This window comes from Odontesthes bonariensis, chromosome 2 (genome assembly GCF_027942865.1).
Source record: "Odontesthes bonariensis isolate fOdoBon6 chromosome 2, fOdoBon6.hap1, whole genome shotgun sequence".
NCBI lineage: Eukaryota > Metazoa > Chordata > Actinopteri > Atheriniformes > Atherinopsidae > Odontesthes > Odontesthes bonariensis.
This window is the reverse complement of record NC_134507.1, coordinates 13,903,930-13,922,679: the sequence shown is the minus strand read 5'-3', so window position 1 is coordinate 13,922,679 and position 18,750 is coordinate 13,903,930. Positions and strand designations below refer to the sequence as shown.

At 40.1% G+C, this 18,750-nt stretch overlaps 2 protein-coding genes across 3 annotated transcripts in view; one reads left to right on the top strand and one right to left on the bottom strand.

Moving 5' to 3' along the window:
- mcph1 (microcephalin 1) overlaps positions 1–18,395 on the top strand; it is a 31,518-nt gene extending 13,123 nt beyond the window's left edge. The window contains exons 14-15 of the mRNA XM_075478166.1: positions 17,569–17,806; positions 17,895–18,395. Coding sequence (XP_075334281.1) covers positions 17,569–17,806; positions 17,895–17,947 — 291 coding nt within the window. The 3' untranslated portion in view covers positions 17,948–18,395. The remainder of the gene's footprint in view (positions 1–17,568; positions 17,807–17,894) is intronic.
- angpt2a (angiopoietin 2a) lies at positions 650–11,536 on the bottom strand. 2 transcript variants are annotated; one of them, XM_075478167.1, is made up of 9 exons: positions 11,034–11,536; positions 7,964–8,119; positions 6,768–6,889; positions 6,427–6,665; positions 6,072–6,199; positions 5,459–5,560; positions 4,556–4,722; positions 3,354–3,484; positions 650–2,149 (listed from the first exon to the last, which is right to left on the bottom strand). In XM_075478167.1, the coding sequence occupies exons 1-9, from the start codon at positions 11,295–11,297 to the stop codon at positions 1,977–1,979; spliced, it is 1,482 nt and encodes a 493-aa protein (XP_075334282.1). In that variant the 5' UTR covers positions 11,298–11,536; the 3' UTR covers positions 650–1,976. The 2 variants fall into 2 exon arrangements, with proteins under 2 accessions (XP_075334282.1, XP_075334283.1); XM_075478168.1 differs by having other exon boundaries at positions 6,078–6,199.
- Positions 18,396–18,750: the final 355 nt, after the last annotated feature.

The following is an 18,750-nucleotide window of genomic DNA, read 5'->3' as shown; positions in this document are numbered from 1 at the left end:
ACGGACGCATCTAGCATTTGGCAAACCTCCTTCTTTCCTGTTTTATTCAGTTCCTGTTGAGTGTGGACTGTGTTGTTACCTTCAGCTGTGAGCAGTGTGAAAGAATCTGTTCCTAGTTTTCAAAAAGGTTTAAAGAACTAATGCATGTGCACTGTGCAAATATTATACATTATTTTTCACTTTAGTTCAACTTTAGTTAATGGTTCTGTATTACTTCAGAAATGGTTGCTTCATTGAATCAGTAACGTTTTGGTCTCATTGTAGAGGCTGAATGTCTCTGCAAGATTTTTAATTGAAAGGCACCAGAGAACCATTTGTGGAGTTGCAAATGCGCTCTTTCGGCATTTCGATTTCATGCAATTCCATAAATCACACAACCAGCGTACCTCAGCGTTTGACGTGCTCCATCCTCGCACAGACCTACCGGTTATCCAGCAACTATAATAGAATTTTGTACACGTGGTGCAAAGCTAATTTTCTCAACGTCTGTGGAGTGAAGGCCTCACGTACCCCCTGAAGTCTTTAGGAGTTCAGTTCAGAATTAGCTGAACTACAGTCAGCATCCACCAGCATACAGTTATACATTAGTGTTATAAAGAACCATAAACCAAACTTTAGATTTACAAATACTTTAATTTTCATTTGTTTGATCCACAGGGTTACCCCAAAATGTACATTTAGTCATTTCATCCATAGTAATTGATTTTCCTCACAGTTTAATCTGTTTGGGAAGGTTCAGTAGAATATATTACAGTAATTCTTCTTAGTTTATGTGCAATAAAGTTATTTAGTTGCTCGGACCCTCACTCGACATCTGTAGCAGTTCTCCTTCATATATAATAAAGTTAAATACCGGATTTAAAATCTACATATAAATTAAACAACAAATGTACATACATTCTAGGATAAAAAATAATGTATCCGAGGAGAAACGCTATTTTATGGCACTTACATTTTAAGCACTCCGTAAAACTTTTCACCTACATTTAACAATCTTTTTGAGCCGGTTCTTTATCTGCATGTTGTACCATAGTCTGATCTAACAAAAACATCATCAGCTGTCATTCAAATCATAGTTAAATGGGTGCTTAAACTGTAATGAAATATTCAAGAAATAATATTTAGATATTGTTACATTCTACTCTAGCGTCTCCTATCCCGTTAGCTAATCGTTATAACCTAATTAAAATTCTAAGCCTATAGTGGGACTGTATCTTTATTTGTGTTCTCAAATTCATAAATAATGACAAGTAGGTATGAAAATATATTAAAGCTGCAGTCTGCAGGATTTGTTGTTGTCATACGTAAAGTTCTAATTTTTGGCATTTTAAGAGTTTACATGATCTATCAGAACGCTTGAAGTTGAAAACGGTGACCTCCGTAGTCGCAAAATGCAAGAAATGCTTATTTTTTAACCGAAAAATAAAAAGTTATTCAACTTCCTGTCCCGCCCCTTCAAAACACATGAGAACTCGTGCACGTAGACGTGCACGCCAGATGCGCCTACACGACTCCTCATTCATCAACTCACCTGTCATTTGCGATCATGGAAGACACAGTAAGTAGACTAGCCCGTAATGAAGTTCAATAGTCTGTATAAATAAGCGTGGGGACGAGCCTACCTTGTATCGCGCGTGCACAATCGGTGATTGACAGGCAGCAGAGCCCAGCTCGTAAACCTGATTGGTTACCTTTTACCGGTCCGGTCTGCAATTTTGTAAACAAACCTGCTGGCTTTGGAGGGACCTAGCGGGACATATAGGGGACCTAGAGAACTCATTTTTTTTGTATTGGGGTATTTAATGTACTACTTTCAGAATCCCCGGACAGTTCCAGGCATTATGCTTGAAAAAGAGTTGCAGACTGCAGCTTTAATGAAGTGCTTTGGATCCCCTCAGGCAGTTTTTGTTTTTGGTGTGTGGTGTCTTTTGTCAGGCAGAAGTATCCTTCCCACTTTGTTTCATCCGAGCATTATTTCAGAGTGAACCTGAAAAGTCCGCTGGTCTGATCATCATTGTAGTCGACTTCAGAGAGTAGCCCGAGCCTTTCCAGTAGTACCATTTGATTCCATTGAAGCGGTTGGCGTTTTGGCCTTGTTGGTAATACATCCCATTCAAATTGGATGGACCGCAGGCATCGAACCACCAGCCTGGAACATCAAAACATAATTAGTTTCGATATATTGACAAAGAGCTAATCCATAGAGCTATTTGTAAAACAGGCCTAGTTATTGCTGTCTTTTTAACAGTAGAGCCTTTTCTCTCTGTTGTGGCTACTTCTGTGAGTTTTAGTTGACCTGAAAGGGAAGCTCTGTATTAAAATCAATTTTAATACAACTTAAATTCCCTGTCATATTTATATATATAGAAGCCTCACATATTGACTTCCTATTATACTCTTGTTTGACAAATTAAAAAGATATAAGATCTAAATGATTCAATAGAAACGAGGATAAGATCTTTTTGTTTCATATATTTGCCCCCTTGTCAAGACCCATAATGCAGCTCGATCAGTTACAATTCAGCCAGATTTTTGGGGGTGTTATACTATCGGTGTTATGTGGGCAGTAGCCTTGAGTATACTGCACAACTTTGCTCTTTCAAAATTCATTCCTGTGCCTCCTTTTCATTTCTTTTAACTACAGTTAATTGTATGTGTATTGACATTGCTTGATGCAGCTTGTTGGACTTTGTAGGCCTCCTTGTGGGACAGGTAATGCAAATATGTACCAGTTCTCCCTAACACCTGTTAAGGTGCTATCTATTGAGAGGTGTATTCATTTTGTATACATTCATACACAGATTTATTTCACAGACTCAATTTGATCAAAAGGTCCAAATTCACACCCGTAGTAACAGTTTGTTTTTTTCTATTTTACTGGCCCAGTGCCATTTGGTCACGTTCATGTTTAATGTGCCCATGAGAGACCCCTCATGGGAAAAAGAATGGGGTTACAGTTTTTATCCTTTCAAACTGACTTGGCAGACCCTGCTGCAGAGAGAGAGACAAATGTCTGGCAGGAGAGTCACTTTCAAGGGAACAGAGGAGGACTTTTAGGCTACAAGAGGAGAGAGGGAAAAGCTCAGTTCCCAGGCTATTAATGTCAGCTATTGTCGAGGCTGAATTCCCCAATGAGCTGGTCAGTGATTAAGTCTGAGCTAATTGTGCTCTTTGACACGGCCACAAAAGTACAGCAGCTCTTAAAATGCCCTTGAAGATTTTTGGGCCGAGTGCCAAGATTTGCGTTAGTGGGAAACAAGTGCTTACCAGTAATTGATCAAAAATGATCGTATTTGTTTTCGACAAGGAGAATATTTTGGAGAATAGATCATGTGGAGTGATGTGTTTCTTACCCCCTGTTGTCAGTTGTGAACATTTGCAAACACATTTGTCATTGTCTGCATCCTTTGTACTGAAATCACTTCCTGGCTGCCCAATGCTGCTTACTTTGCCTGCCGTTCCACCGTAGCCTTTAAGGTGTATCCTGTAGAATGGAAAAGGAAAAATGAAGGAAGAGGAGGAGGAAGTCTGTGATTGCCGTTCCTCAAAAGGCAAGACTAGACTTACTTGTACAGTTCTTTGGGTAAAAGCTTTTACCAGCACTGCATCTAAAATGGATTTTGTCACGAGGATGAACTATTTATTTTACTTTCAGGCCCTTATTTACTTCACATTTTTCTGTTTATTTCTGATGATTCTTGATAATTTAACAAGCACCTTGGTTTCATATTTGATCCTTTTGATATTTCTCTTTTATGATAAAGGATTTATTTATATGAATTTCATTACTTAACTAAACCAGCATGCTTAAGAACAACCCAGATACATATGAGTGGAAGGCTTCCAAAATAATGCTATTGAATCCGGCTTTAAGATCCTTCAAGGTCTCTGCCCAATTCTAAGGGAGAATCTGTTCTACTGTCAGCCCACATTATGATTTGAAGGTTGTGTTGTGGCCAAGAAACTCAGACCGAGCCTCCGCAAACCCATGGAATTTTCTGTCTTTCCTATTTTTCAAATACTGACTAGTTTTATTAGATTTTCTTTGGGCTAATGCCAGTGCATCAGTGTCAGCGTGTGTAGCCATTGATGTCAAGAACCACCATCCAGAGGAATTTCTGTTATGTGTTTGGCTTTTTGAATAGTAGTGGCTGGTCTGCATCAGTAATCATGAGGAGTTCTTGTAATAGTTGAATTAAATTTTATATTAATACAGCTTCTATGCTCCTAGCTTTAGAAAGATGGTAAATGGAAAAGATTGGCATGGCAGTAAACTCTACTTTCTTCAAAATGTCCTTTGATCATGTTGCTTAGCAGAAATAGTCTTTTTTTGCACATGTTCAGAAAGCACACTTCAAAAGCAGCGTCGTTAGAGAAGTGTAATATATACCAACAGGCATCTTGGTTCTATTAATTAAAGCTTCATACGTTTGTCGATTTTTCCGCGCTTGAGGCTAAAATCAGAGAAAATGTTTGGTACCTGCCAAATAGTATTCATGGCGCATAATTGAACTTCCTGAAGGGAATTGTCTTTGAAACTGCCCATGCAGCGTACCTGTAATTTTGTGCTTCGTTATCAAGAGAAAACTGATCGTATTGTGAGAACGCAGAGTTTCCCTCCCAGTCACTCAGCTGCACCCGTAGTTTGTAGGTCTGCTGATTTGTCAGTCTGGAGACGAATTCATTTCCCAGCCAGAATTCACCTGAAGGTTCTCCAAATCCCTGAAAAGACGAAAAAGAAATGTAATCAAACCCAGTGGAATTCCCAAAGGGCCGCTGCGATTGCTTTCTTCCTCTTAGCAAAAGGGTAGCCCAGAAAACAGCCGTAGCTGTCATGTCTGAGCCTGAAATGAACTGAAAGTAACTGTGATTTTTCTTTAAAACACACAGCTTTTCTGTCAAGAAGCAAGCATAATGAAACAAGCATGGACATCATCGCTGATGCTATAGATCGATATATCTAGGCTGTCACTGTATTAGAAAATGACATAATAGCTTTGTTTTCTAATAATTTCTCGTAATTGTCTTGCCACCCTGGTGTTAGTCTGTTTATGTCTTACATGGCATCAGCAGTGCCGATCAATGTTTTTGGGGACCTTCCAGGTCCTTGAATGATGGCATATTATGAGCACAGTTTCACGTGCTCACAGAAATAATAAAAACAGTACGCAGCGACTGACTCTCTGACTTGAAAGATTGCAAATAGTTGAAATGATTGTGGTTTTGAAATGCGGGGAGCCCGCTGCAGTAGTCTAATAAATAGTTCTTCTTTCTTGGATTGTGTTCAGCAATAAACTCGGAGTGACAGTGAAAAATCATCAGATCCTGAAATCACAATCCACTCTCTCAACAAGGAGAGAAAAAAAACCTTCCCACTGTTTGGTATATTTGGAATGAGAAACCCGTATCCCAGGCTGCGTTTTTCGAAGGGCAGAATTTTCTTCTTGATTGCACTTACCTTTTTGTACTCCTGCCACGTACGGTGAAAGTCAACACGGCCGTCAAAGCGTTTTTGTAGAACTGTCCAGCCACCTCCTTCTGTCTCCATGTCACAAAAAGCCTTCAAACGCAGGGAAAAGGTCCAATGGGATCAATCTTTTTTTTTTTATTTTTTTTTTTTTAAATGAGGTTCTAATGAAGCGTAATGCTCATTTATATTGTGACACTGGCGTCCCTTTTTGTGTTTAATCAAACAAGCGTTATGTTTCAGGGAAAGGATTCAGAAATGAAGTCCAAGCTGCTGAAAAGTTTCTATGGCGATCACAGTTTCAGCTGAAGCATGCGCATCATTAATAAAGTCTGAGAAGATTTTAATGAACCTACTTCACTCTCAAGCATAGTATTTTTTTCAAGAACTCCTCACCCAGTAGCACGCCGTGTTTTGAGTTACAGAGTTGTGTTAATGAGGGTTGGTCATTAACAGGTCATTAATACAAGGTCTGTAGGTCTGTACTTTCAGACTAAATCTGAATGATGGGGCGAGGCCCTCTTCCTTATTGTTTCCTTATTGCTCAGAGATTTGGCGGCTGAGTGCCCCGCACATAAAATGTGAAACAATCAAACTGACTTACCTTTACCTCCACGGTGGTATTTGGTATTGTGAGAGTGTAGACGCCGCTGTGGGTGTTCCCTGACTTGTAGACTGCAGCGCAGTCCATGTACGTGGAAGGAGTGTCCTGCATCATGACAGTTTTGGGCTCTGCAGATAGAAGTTTTTTTTTTACTTTGACACTTTAATCATATGACTCATATGACTGAGTTCGTGTCCACCCTAGATGATATCTAGCAGTTACAGCTCCTCTAAGTCTACTGGTCAGGTCTGTTTTTATACTCGGTTGTCATATGTGAATGTGTGTGAATATGGTACATGACGCCTGTTCTCGTTTTTATCGATACCTTTATTGTTTACCCGAAGTGATGACTCACCTTGAGGAGAGCCAGCAGACAGGGTGTATATGAGGCTGTTCACTCTGCCGAGCAGCTCCTGCTGCTGATGATGTAAGACGGAGTTGTTGGAGGAGACCTTCAGCAGCTGCTGCTCCAGCTGACCTATGATTGCTGTTTGCCTCAGTATTAGAGTGTTAAGCTGCTCCTTTTCTTCTCGGAGTGTCTTCAGCTCCATTTGCCTCTGATCCTCCATCTCTTGCACTTTCTTCTCCAGAATGCTGGCGGCGAGAAGCAGGAAAGGCCAGGAGTGAGCTTTGTCTTTTAACTCATCGCTGTAGCTGTAGTAATCATGGAAATATCTGATGTAATGTCCTCCTCACCTGTTTTTGCCGGTCAGTTTGTCGATTTCATTCGTTTGGACGATGAGTTGTTTTTCCAGTTTGTTGGTTGACAGCGAGTTTTCAAGAAGTTGACGCTCAAGTCGTGTTGTATGCTGAATGACCTAAAACCAGAAGAACAAGGTAAAGCGGTTAATTGCGTGTCTCCCGGTTGCATCTTGCGATGGCTCATTCGTCCATCATTCAGACATAAAACAGACTTTTAAACTCTTCTAAGGGAGATGTGAATGGCTCAGGATCTTTTCATGTGAATTAGTTCATGAGGGCATGAAAGAGCCCCCCCCCCCCCCAAAAAAAAACTTTGCTTCCCAACTCACCACAATTTTCATTCTTAACCAAATAGAGGATTTATATTTATTTGTACACTGAAATGATTCATTATCTGCATGTTTCTGTTTAAAACAGTGACCATATTACAGGGTCCTAAGAGGCACTATATAAGAAATGAGTGGATGTGAAAAATGAGCTAATACTATTTAGATTCAGAAATAATTATTTTGAAAAAAATCCTAAATATGTGCCAGGTCACCTTGCACATTTAACTCTTTATCCCAGGAGGTTCGCATATCTAGACTGAGGGAACATCCACCTACACAAACGGGAATAAAACCGCACAGGAAAGAGCAGCCATATTCTAATACAGCAGACGTACCTGAGCGAGGGGAAACAGTTGAATTGTATTTTCACAGACCGATGTATTGAACTGAACTCTGGGGTTGGGGACCTTGCCACTAATTTCCCAGTTTAGAGGAACTGAACTCAGCAAAAAAGCAGATTGTTTACATGGATCCTAGCTGTGTGTCTCCAATGGAGCTGTTGATGTCTTTGAACAGACGGATGTGTGATTGTGACAAACTGATAGACCCTTTCTCTGGGAATACGAGTGTGCTAATAACAGGAAATGCTGTACAGTTGGCTCACATAAGGTCATTGACGTGTAGCCACAATAATAAACTGACGCCATCATGCCTGTTTTTCCCACTGCTTATTTTTTTAACACTCTGAAGCTACATTATTTATCCGAGTTTATTCCCGAGCGCACTTAAGCAAGACGCCTTTTTTTTTTTTTTTTTTTTTTTTTTGGATGTGCGGAGCAGGAAGGCTTAACAATCGCATGTGCTGTGCCTTCTAGCATGTTATTTCCACATGTTAGGAAAAAACAGAATGTGCAGCCTCACCTGTGCCTCCACATTGGTGAGTTTCCTTGTTTGCTCAGCAGTTTGACTCAGCAGGTTTGCCCCAATTTCAATCATCGTAGCTGTGTGGTTGTGTACGGCATTCTGCTGGAACTGGACGATGTCCTGCTTCATGCTGTCTTGAACATAGCTCTCTAACTGCAAAGCAAAAAAATAAAGAGAAAGGGGAGGAAAAAAAACTTGAGGAAACGATCTTAAACGGCGTGACGTTGTAGCAGTAAATCACCACATTACGACTACACAGGCCCTCATGCAATGGTTGTGTTATCAGTTTTAAGACATCTATAAGAACCATGACTGTTTAGTTTGTGCTAAATGTAGAAGCTGAATATTGAAAAAATTTGACTTTTGTGAAATTAAATGATAATGTGAAATGTGAATTTTTTTGTCTTTGAGGCACATACTGTAAATGCAAATGTTTCCCTGCCACGGTTGTGACGTAACACGCCAATAAGCTATATGAAGATAATGTAAAGTGTTTAGAGTTGTGATGTCACAGTGTCTTATCTACCTTACTGAATGGCCAGATTTAGACCCAGACTAATCATTAAGTTATTTCCTGCATGGTGTTCCTGAGTGGCAATCAGGTCACACGACTCGTAAACAGGATGGAAGTGTTGAGTGAGGAGTTACATCCTTCATGACAGTCTGACTTGTTTGCATCTGGAAACTACCATCAGTTTGAATACCTTTGTCATCTACTCTAAGTTTGCACAATCTTTTTGTTGTTGTTGTTGTTGTTGTTTACCCATCAGTTGGTAACACAACCCCAAACTTTGTTGTTGTTACTATTTTTGACCAGTGCAAATAAGAGATGCAATTAGTGATTTTGTTTGTCTTCCTTTCTTCGTGTCTGCTTTGTTTATGTTCTTGGACACACACAGATGTGTGGAGCGTTGTCATTTGAATTGTCGGCAGGATGTTCCATTGACAGTTTGCGATCTAATCAGTTGTTTACTCCCTGTGCCTCAAAAGAGTCGGTAAAGAGTGACGGAGTTCCTCATTCATATAAGAGCGTGGCTTTTTTGTTTTTTTAGGCTGTCATCAGCTGGTGCCGACCAGTCATTTTTAGAGATAAAATCACTATAGAGATCAAAATGTGATGTGTTTTTTTTCATTGAACAAAAACTGTATTTTTAGCCTTTACTGTGAACCTATTTATGCTTATTTTCTCTTTATTCTTAGATATTTTTTTCTCACCGATCTCTCATCCATCAGCCCACTCCTGCAAAAGAGGTTAAGTCTTTTATTAAATCATATATACCATCCATCCATATATCAGTATGTGCTCTTTACACGGATCGCAATCAGCCGACAACAACAAGTGCGAACAACAAGAAAATTGAATCTTAAATTTCCACTCGAGGGTTAAAGCCAGGCCAAACTTGCATCCGTACAGCGCCTGCAGCTTTTTTTTTAATAATTTTTAAACATTTTTTTTTAAATCCATCAACTGTTTGAGAATCATGACTTTCATATTCCATCTTTGATAATGTAATGCCTCACTTCTGCTCAGCAGCTGGCCCATTGAAATGATTAAATAATCAAGTCGAATACATTTTGGATCGCAAAGATATTTGTTGTCCAACGATTAAACCCTCATACAGGCTAATGCCTCTCATTTGTCAATCATGACTCTGAACAGTGAGAATCTGCATTGCACTGAGCTTCTAAGGGTCCATGACTGTCCGTTATGACATAGAACGAAGTGAATTTAATTGGGAAAATCTTGCTAAAACAGTAACGTAAGAAACAGAAATATGTAACATGGAAATTATTGATGCATCGATGAAGCATAGCTGCATGCAAACGTTGCCTCTGTTCGCCAAGCAGGTTTTATTTTTCATGTAGCACCAGCAGAATGTGTGTGAACAGGTTTTTGTGCGTTGTCTTTTTTAGTCTTTACACCTTTGCTGCGATTTTCTCGCCGATCTTTTTTTAACGTGAGAAAGTTGTGCAGCTTGGGCGGATACCCGTGGTCCTTCACTTACACTCACGTACAGATACACACAAAGCTGAACTTTATTGACACATTATCAGCGGTCAGCAGCAGCCTTCTTTGTAAGAAATGTGCATCCTGTCAGTTTTATGACATGTGCTGTTGCACTTTGTTCATTTGCACTGAGAGCAGGCTTTGATATTTGAGAGCAGCACTTGAGATTCTGCCTCACGTTTCGATCCATCAGTGATGCGGTTTTGCCTCGTCCCACTTGTCTTGTTCCGTTCTGTTGGATTATCACTCTGAGAAGGGTGAAAAGAGGGAAGCAAGAAAAGTAGTGCCTCGCTTCTTTCCTTTGGACAAGCAAGGGTCCGGCAAACTGGGATAAGAATGCATCCTGCACGTGTTCAGTTTTTGTCTGTCATTAAGCACGTTACGCGCCAACTAAAAGTGTTACACAGACTCCCAGCACATTTTTTTAGTTTTTGTCAACAGTCATCCTCCATCAGTGAATTCAAAGTTTGTCAGCTTCTAAGTGAAAGTAAAAGCTATATTTGAAAGCTTTTAGATTCATTTAAAAGCTGACAAACGACACAGTAGGGCTGGTGATACTATGCCTCCTTTTTTTCCAAACTGTACTTCGGCAAAATGATACCTTTGCTCATTTAATCTCATTCTGTGTTTGTTATTTAGTGGAACAGATTTATTACTGTTTTTCAGTTTGTCAAGCAGCTAGTGACTCAATTTGAGCCTGAGTCTGCCTGTTGCATGAAATGGGCACAGTTCACATAATGACTGCCAACTTCACTTGACGATATATTCAGAACATCAAAGGGGAAATGTATTCACAATTTATTAAAGTTACATGTACTCTGTGTACTAGATGTAGAGCTTTCCTTAAAATGTTCAAAGAGGACAGAAAGTGTGAACATCTTTCCTCTGATACCTTTGTCAAGACTCTTTCTCATCAGAACACTTTCTTTTTACACATCATTGCTGTGCTTCTCTGACACCTACATATACTTTGTTCTTTTTTTCAGATACTCTCAAATCCCTGTGATAAAAACAGCTATTGTTATCACAGGGATATCGTGAGATGAGACAAAGCTTTACCTTAAGCAGCCACTCCGTGTTGTTCTTTAGGCTGACTTCCAGTTGTTCCAACCTCAGAGTGGACTCGTTGTCTGTGGGCCCATCCTCTTGAACTGGATAGTTGTAGGTGTCCTGACTTTGGCAGTTTTCCTGCTCAGGCAGTAGGAATGTGTAGCTGCATGGTCCGTTTTGGATCTGATATTGCCTCTTAGCAGCAGCACCGTATCTTATTCCCAGACCAAGGCAGAAGCTTAAAACTAGCAAGTCCACATTCATCATCTTCATGACAGAGCTTTTTACAAAAAGTTAATAAGCACAGCTACAGTCCCTTGGATTGTCAGTTTTTCTTTTTTGAATCTTGAAATGATTGGATGTCTTTCCCGAACAGCATCCAAGTGTAAACAGCTCTCTTGAGGTTGTGGAGATTCCTTTTATTACCTCTTAGTGGTAGGAGGAGAGAAAGCCATCTGGAATTTGAGGTAGTGTGTCCTTAGATTATTGGTGCCAAACCGCATGTGCTGGCCTCTCATCAAGCCCCCAACCACTTGCTAAAGTGGTTTAAACTCGCTAGCAGTGATTTTTAAACCACACCCCCCCCCCCCCCCCCCCTTCACTGAGGCCAGTCACTGCGAGGAGCAGTGAAGTGGAGATTCCTTTCAGTACACGCATAACAACACACAGGAGCAGATGCACAAACCACACATCCTCCACTACATCCTCTACAACACCCACATGTTGTTTTCTGCGCCAAGTGAACAGCCACTCAGGATGCCGCTGTCCACGTTCAGCACACTCTTTGATAGTAACTGCATCCATCCCATTCATTGAGAAATGTTTCCCTGCAACACACAGGAGCCTTGAATGGGAGATTCAAAGGAAAAGCATCTATTACCTCATATTTCCTGCTTTGTACTTATATGAATCTTCAAAATCTATCGATTGACCCTTTTTATTAGACTTTTTATTTTTATTTTTTTGCTATTGTTACCCCCCCACACACTCACAAACACACACACACACACACACGTGAATGAAGCTTTTATTACAAGTACAGAACAATTAAAGATTGTCGAGCTTCCTGTGGGCCTCCTGGTCCATAAAGTCTCCGTTATCTGCTACTGGTCTTAAATGAAAGTGTCCATCTGGGGACCACAAAATAGTTTTTTTTATATTTGTAGATTTCTGCCACGAAGTTTAGATCACCTCAGAAGAACTTGTGAGAATATTGTTTGCTGTAAAATGCACGTTACAACCGTCAGGTTCGTCATTCTGTCAAAGTTTGAATGTTTTTAAGTTGTGGGTGTTTCCTGTATCCTGGCTCATACAAGTCGACACAAACCTAAAATAGCACAACAAACAGAGATCCCACACACACGTACTGTGCCATGTCTAATTTTATGTGATTTAAGGCAAGTGCAACAAACTTGATATTGCTAAATATTTGTATAAAAGACCTGGACTTGTTTAAGGCGGCACAGCCTTTTTCAGGCATGCTCTGATGTTGAGTGTTTCCAGATTCTAGTTGGATCATAATGTGACTGAAGTGCCTTTGTTAGTAAATTATTCTTTTTTTGTCGTGTAAAAAAGATCATTTTTGGAGGCTGGCTGCCACCATTGTGTAATGATGCAGGTTTTTTTTTTTTTTTTTTTTTTACACACCTCAAAGCTATTTTGTACAACACTTACCACAAAACTGTTTTTTTTTTTGTTTTTTTTTTTTGGATTGATCGTGGCTGTAATAACGTTTTTGGCTGTTAGTCAAGTTTATTTCACAGCTCTGTTCCATCGGAGAACTATCAGCAGTAAACATTACGCATAAAGCTTTCTGTTGTGTGTGTGTTCAACAGTCATTTAAACTCAATTTAACCACCTTTAGTGTCAACTGCAGCATGTATCAGTCTTTTATAGCAAAGGTTAAGACTTGCTCTGTACAGAATTGTAGGAAGTAGACTGATGTAATGCGTACTGTATCAGGGAAATGCAGCATATTTATGGCGCATTACCAAAGAGGAGGAACTTGTCGTCATTTCAAAAACATGATTTTTTTTTCAGGTGTTCAGACTGAGTCAATCACACAGTAGATTCATCTGCACGTATTATCGGTTTGTTGTATTATTATCGAAAGCACAGGGAAGGCAAATAACAGGAACCCTTGATTCATTCAAACAGACATCACTTCCAGGGGCCGTTCATTCATTTAATTTATCACTGAGCCACATCCTATGCATACCACACACCAGACAGTCCCCTCACGCTGCGAGCATGTGTAACGCCTGCTGACCTGTCAAGCACACACTGCGTTTCGCTATAAAGGAAAGTCACATTTAATTTATTGTTGTGTGGTTACAGCGCTGAACAAGCTGCCTGCCTGTTCTCTCTGCCTGCGGGCTGAATCGCTGCTCATAGCAAGAATAATGTAACTGTACGGTATGGCAGCAGTGATATTGATTGGTCAGTTGGAGCAATAAATCATATGAAAAATGAATCCGTTCATGCTGGCATGATAAAATGCAGGTCTTCATAGCCGTAAAATGTTTAGGAATGTGTGTCAGGGAAGCTTGTTCACACTGTTATCTCTGTGTGAGCTGTTTTGCAGAGATTAAACAACTTCTATCAAGTGAGAATGTATAGACGGTGGTGACACTGGTGTCTCATTACGAACATGTAACTAGTTATGCTGTGAATCTGCTGTCCTGTCCAGTTTTGCAGAGCTTCATGTTATGTTTCAGCTCACTTTTTAACATCAGCACAGTAAAGGTACTGGGTTGAGCCACTACCGCTGCTGTTATAATGGGGCTTTTGGCTATTTTCTGCAAAGACACTCTACACTCACACTCTAAAGATCCACTGTAGTCTGCCTGCTCAGCAGCAAACAGGAGACTGGCACAGGTTTCAACTACCTGGTGAACATAATAGATCTTTTAGCAGATGATGAGCTATGTGGGGTTAGGCACTGGTGGAGACCAGAGTGGATACCAAAGGCAGAGTCAAAGAAGATTGAATTAGGTTTGGTTTGTCGGACAGTTAAGCCTGGTTTATAGTCGGTAACGCAAGACGCAACGCAAGCCCTTGCGCGGTTTGCAAGCCCCCCCTTGCGTGCTTGCGTGTGTCACCTCAATTTTCTAAACTTCACGCAAGACGCGAGCAGAGCTATAGAGTAGCCACTCTGGACGCGAGCACAAGCCACTATCTACATCACATCCGGCGGCGTGTTCATCTTCCGGTTTCATCCCCTAATAAAAGACCGCAGTTTTCAAACGCCAAGGTAGAAAGCGAAGAAGAAGAAGAAGCATGAATCCCATAGACATAATATATTATGTCTATGATGAATCCACTCGAAGAGAGACTTGCTGAAGAGGTCCTGGCGGTGAATTTCCTTTCATCATAGTAGGCTTGTCATTGAAAAAACCCGCTACTCCACCTACTGTCCTGGCGGTGAATCGCTACGCAGCACACGCAAGCGCCAGCAAAGCTAAATGAAGCATAAACGTCTCGAGCCATTAACACAAGCGCAAGACGCAAGCGCAAGGGCAGTTAAAAGAAGTATAACTCCGCCTTTAAAGGAATGTCTAATGAATATATTGCCCAACAATTTTGCTCTGTAACTGCTCGACATTTATTTGAGCAGCTGTTTGCCAACATTGCTGTCATATTAAGTTGTAAAGCTGGCTCATATTGAGTTCACAGCTTGTTTTTGTTGCTTGCACACAGATAGGATTATTTTATTGTGTGAAACCCAGAAATGTTTACTTTTGATGTTGAAAGGAAAAGGTTACACTTAGAAAGCATAATCACACTGTGGCTCCTGCCTCTTACATTTGCAATTAAGTCCTACTACCAAAGCACCATAAAAGTAATTTTAATTAATCTAATCAGCCACTGCGGCCGTAATGAAACACAGTCGCAGAAACTAAGGATGTTGGCAACGGATCTTTTGGATCAGGCATGGGGCCTCTGTCGATCTGGGGTGCTTTGGCACATTCCACAGTTCCACAGTTCCACAGTTATCAGACCTGATCTTGGGAGTCTTTTGGCTGATTAAAGCCTTGCGCTCTTTGTCACATTCGCTGAGACGTTCTTCAGCAGTTTTGTGGCGTGATGGGGCACATTGACCTGCTGGGGGGGGCACCTTTGTCAGGGAGTGTCGTTGCTAAGGGGGTGGGTGGTACAGGTCAAAGTAAGACCCACATGAATGCCAAGGCCCAAGATTTCCCAGTGGATAACTGAGTTGTAGCTTGATCCATGCTATTAACTTTATCTGGCACTAGTTTAATGTTGAGGCTGACAGGTGTATGTTACAGTTCTTATGACAACATTTTTATATTAGACAAGTTCAGTCCAACCCAAAATGTGGGTTATGATGAATATTTTTAAATACAGCAATAGTAGTTAATAGTAATTTATTAGCAGCAATGAATTATGCAACAATATAACTTTTCTTTGGGACAGATAAAGTATTATTTGATTCAACTGAAACTTCTGACCCCTCCCTGATTTCTTGAACACTTAGAAAAGACCAACATTCTTTAATCTTGTATCCATTTATTTGACTGAGAACTGTTTACAAACTAATCCTTGTTGCTGGATACCAAAGTACCAATCTCAGACTAAGTAGATCTATAGTCTGAGATTATATCATCATTCACCAAAACCCAAAAAAGAATAAGAGCTTCAAAGAGACCCACATGCTCTCATTCAGTCAGGCAGAGCTGATAGTACTATATTCTGAGAACAATGAGGGTTGTTTTAAAAAAAAAAAAAAAAAATAGAGACGTAAGATTGTCTTGTACTTCTCCTCTGAGAGATTCAGGGGTTATTCTCTGGTCAAATTTATTGTTGTTTCAACTGATAAATATGAGATTAATCTAATAATAGAATTACACTTCACCTGAATGTCATTTTACTTTAATGAATTTTTATTAAATTTAGATTTAAGTTCAGCAGTGACTGATGAAGGCTTACTCATCAGCAACACCTGTAACGTTGTCAGTTTGGCTTTAACAGTCAAGGCGTTGGTGAGACATTTTTGTTCCGGCTGAGAGGGTTTCAAAGTCATGACGTTGAACTTCTGCTGCAGCTCCTGCAGCCACCTTCAGGCCAGTGGCAGTAGTGCAGTGCTGGAACTGGCTAGAAGGGGTCAAATTTGTGGCTGTGGTGAATTACAATTGAGGTTCTTCAGTGTTAAAGTGGGATTTATTTCATTTAAATTTTGCCCCACGGGAGATGGAGACCGTTCTTTGAACTATTTGATACAGTAAGTGAGTGTTAATGTGCCATCCCTGTTCCTGTTAGTGATGCACAAGTTGATGATGCTAATCCTTAAATATGGTAAATATGTTCTTTATGTTTATCGGGAGAAAGTCTCCATGGTGAATCTTCGCTCAGTACAGCTACATGGGTGGATCTAACTAATCTAATTTGATAGTTAAAGCTGCAGTCTGCAGGATTTGTTGTTGTCATACGTAAAGTCCTAATCTTTGGACACAATCGGTGATTGACAGGCAGCAGAGCCCAGCTCGTAAACCTGATTGGTTACCTTTTACCGGTCCGGTCTGCAATTTTGTAAACAAACCTGCTGGCTTTGGAGGGACCTAGCGGGACATATAGGGGACCTAGAGAACTCATTTTTTTTGTATTGGGGTATTTAATGTACTACTTTCAGAATCCCCGGACAGTTCCAGGCATTATGCTTGAAAAAGAGTTGCAGACTTCAGCTTTAAGTGTGTAATCAGCAGTGTCTTAATTAAATTAATAATTCACCTGCTCAGGAGCTATCATAAGGATCCTGTGAGGACTTTGTATGTGTATCTGGACTGTGATAGACGGGTAGCTCCCTCACTTTGGTGAATGTTTTGTTGTGGGGGTTTTACTGAAGAAAATTTTATGCCACACTTGATAAATCACAGGCATGTATGGAGTCATCTATACACTGCATGTGTTATCTCCTGTTCAGTGTAGTTTCATGGAGTCCTCTCTGGTCCTGCCACAAAATCCCGAATGTAGCCTTTAATACACACGTGTAACAAATGAGTGAATAAGTAAGCTACAGAATATCTGGTAGGTTGGTTTTGTTCAGAGAGAGACGGTTGAAGTGCGTCCCCTTGCTTCTGTTCTTGATGCTAAATGAGATGACTGCTGCGAATAGCTTCTTATTTAGTGTACAGTTGTTTGGTGATATTGATCCTCTCACTTTGTTCATAATAAGAGAACAAAAGAAAACCATATTTGAAAAAAAATGATCTACTCTTTTGCAAAAAGTTGAAAGCTTTAGCTCTAGAGCTCTAACGAATGTCTCACTGATAAGTTTGCATTCAGCGTTTCAGCCTTCAGTGAATCTAAACCAACCTGGTTTGTTTGCTGTGAAATAAGCGGAATTATACAATCTTATGCATCACCACTAAAACATGTTACTTTCAAACAGTCAGAAGACATCTACAGAAGCTGGATATTCACACCCGAGCACAATAATTATTCAAACTGAGCTGTCAATTGATTGTCATTGGTTTAGTACAATGTTTTTGTCAGTACAATGGTTAACTATCAGTTTCTACTCCAGATCTGTCGTCTCCAGAGGCACCTTTCTGCTGGGGAGCACCAGCAGGACCTGTTCCAATGTCAACCAGCCATGTTTGTATCGCAGCATTCCCAGCCGCCCACTCAGAGTCTGGTGGAGCTGATTGAGCTGTGTGGAGGAACTGTCTGCAAAACTGTGCGGCAGGCAGGTATCTGCATCGGAAAGTACAGCGGCAGGAGGCCTGAGGGAAGCAGGATCCTGTCTGAGCAGTGGATTCTTGGTAAGATTGAACCAGCTGTGATAAAAGCCAAATTCCATTACCGTCTCACTCATAACTGTTTCTCTTATCTTGTGTGGTTTCATTTCAGATAGTATTTCTAATCTGAAGATAATATCATATGAGAACTACAACTTGGAGTAACGGCTGGTCAAATTTCTTTCATCGTCCGGGATGTTGGGTTTTATTAATTTTGTCCTGAAAAATGCTTTTAGTGCTACCATACAGTGTTCCTCTTTGCATGTTTATTGTCCTCTTTCTCAGAAGTGGCTTTACACAAATCATATAATAAATAATATTCTGTTTCCAAAGACTTATGGTTACCATGTAAACCTGCTATTGTCAGAACTGTCATTTATTCAACAATGGTCTGCGTTACTGTGAAACACAAATGGCTTTTACATGTTGGTTTTATGCTATTTACATGTTTTTACAGAAAGTATCAACCACTACTGTGACTGTTTTTGACCTGTACCAATGTGAATTTAGACATTCTTGCTGAGCCAGCTGAACATCCTAATGGTCAGTAAGCACTGTGTCCTGATAGAAATGTTTTGTAATGTCATTTTAATAAATGTTTATTTTAATCTTTGATATTCTTGTTGTATATCAGGCAGTGGTTCAAAAACAAGAATTCAAAGACTTCAGATGTGCTCCGGGCTGAAAGAAGATCTATTTGTGCAGAACACATTAGCACCTTGCACATCAGTCTGAAGGTCTTCTTAGTTTGTTTTTCATTTTATGAACAAAGATGAATAAGTAGACTCGGGGGCGGGATCACTTAACAACATAATGTAAACTTTAGATGCACTACAATCAAACAAACCCTCATTTAAGCTTTTTATTTTTGCCCACAATCATCCTTTTTTTTTAATTATAAATGTGTTGTGAACAATGACATTAACCTTGTAGCACCCAAGCATATGAATAATCATTGAAAAAAATCA

What these genes read in the sequence shown, in the direction of transcription:
- angpt2a (XM_075478167.1), bottom strand. Translation starts at nt 11,297, where the DNA reads ATGAAGATGATGAATGTGGACTTGCTAGTTTTAAGCTTCTGCCTTGGT. An exon ending in GTCTGCTGGCTCTCCTCAAG is followed by an intron (nt 6,200 to 6,426) that starts GTGAGTCATCAC and finishes TTCTATCTGCAG; the next exon opens with AGCCCAAAACTGTCATGATG. An exon ending in TTCACAACTGACAACAGGGG is followed by an intron (nt 2,150 to 3,353) that starts GTAAGAAACACA and finishes TTGATGTTCCAG; the next exon opens with GCTGGTGGTTCGATGCCTGC.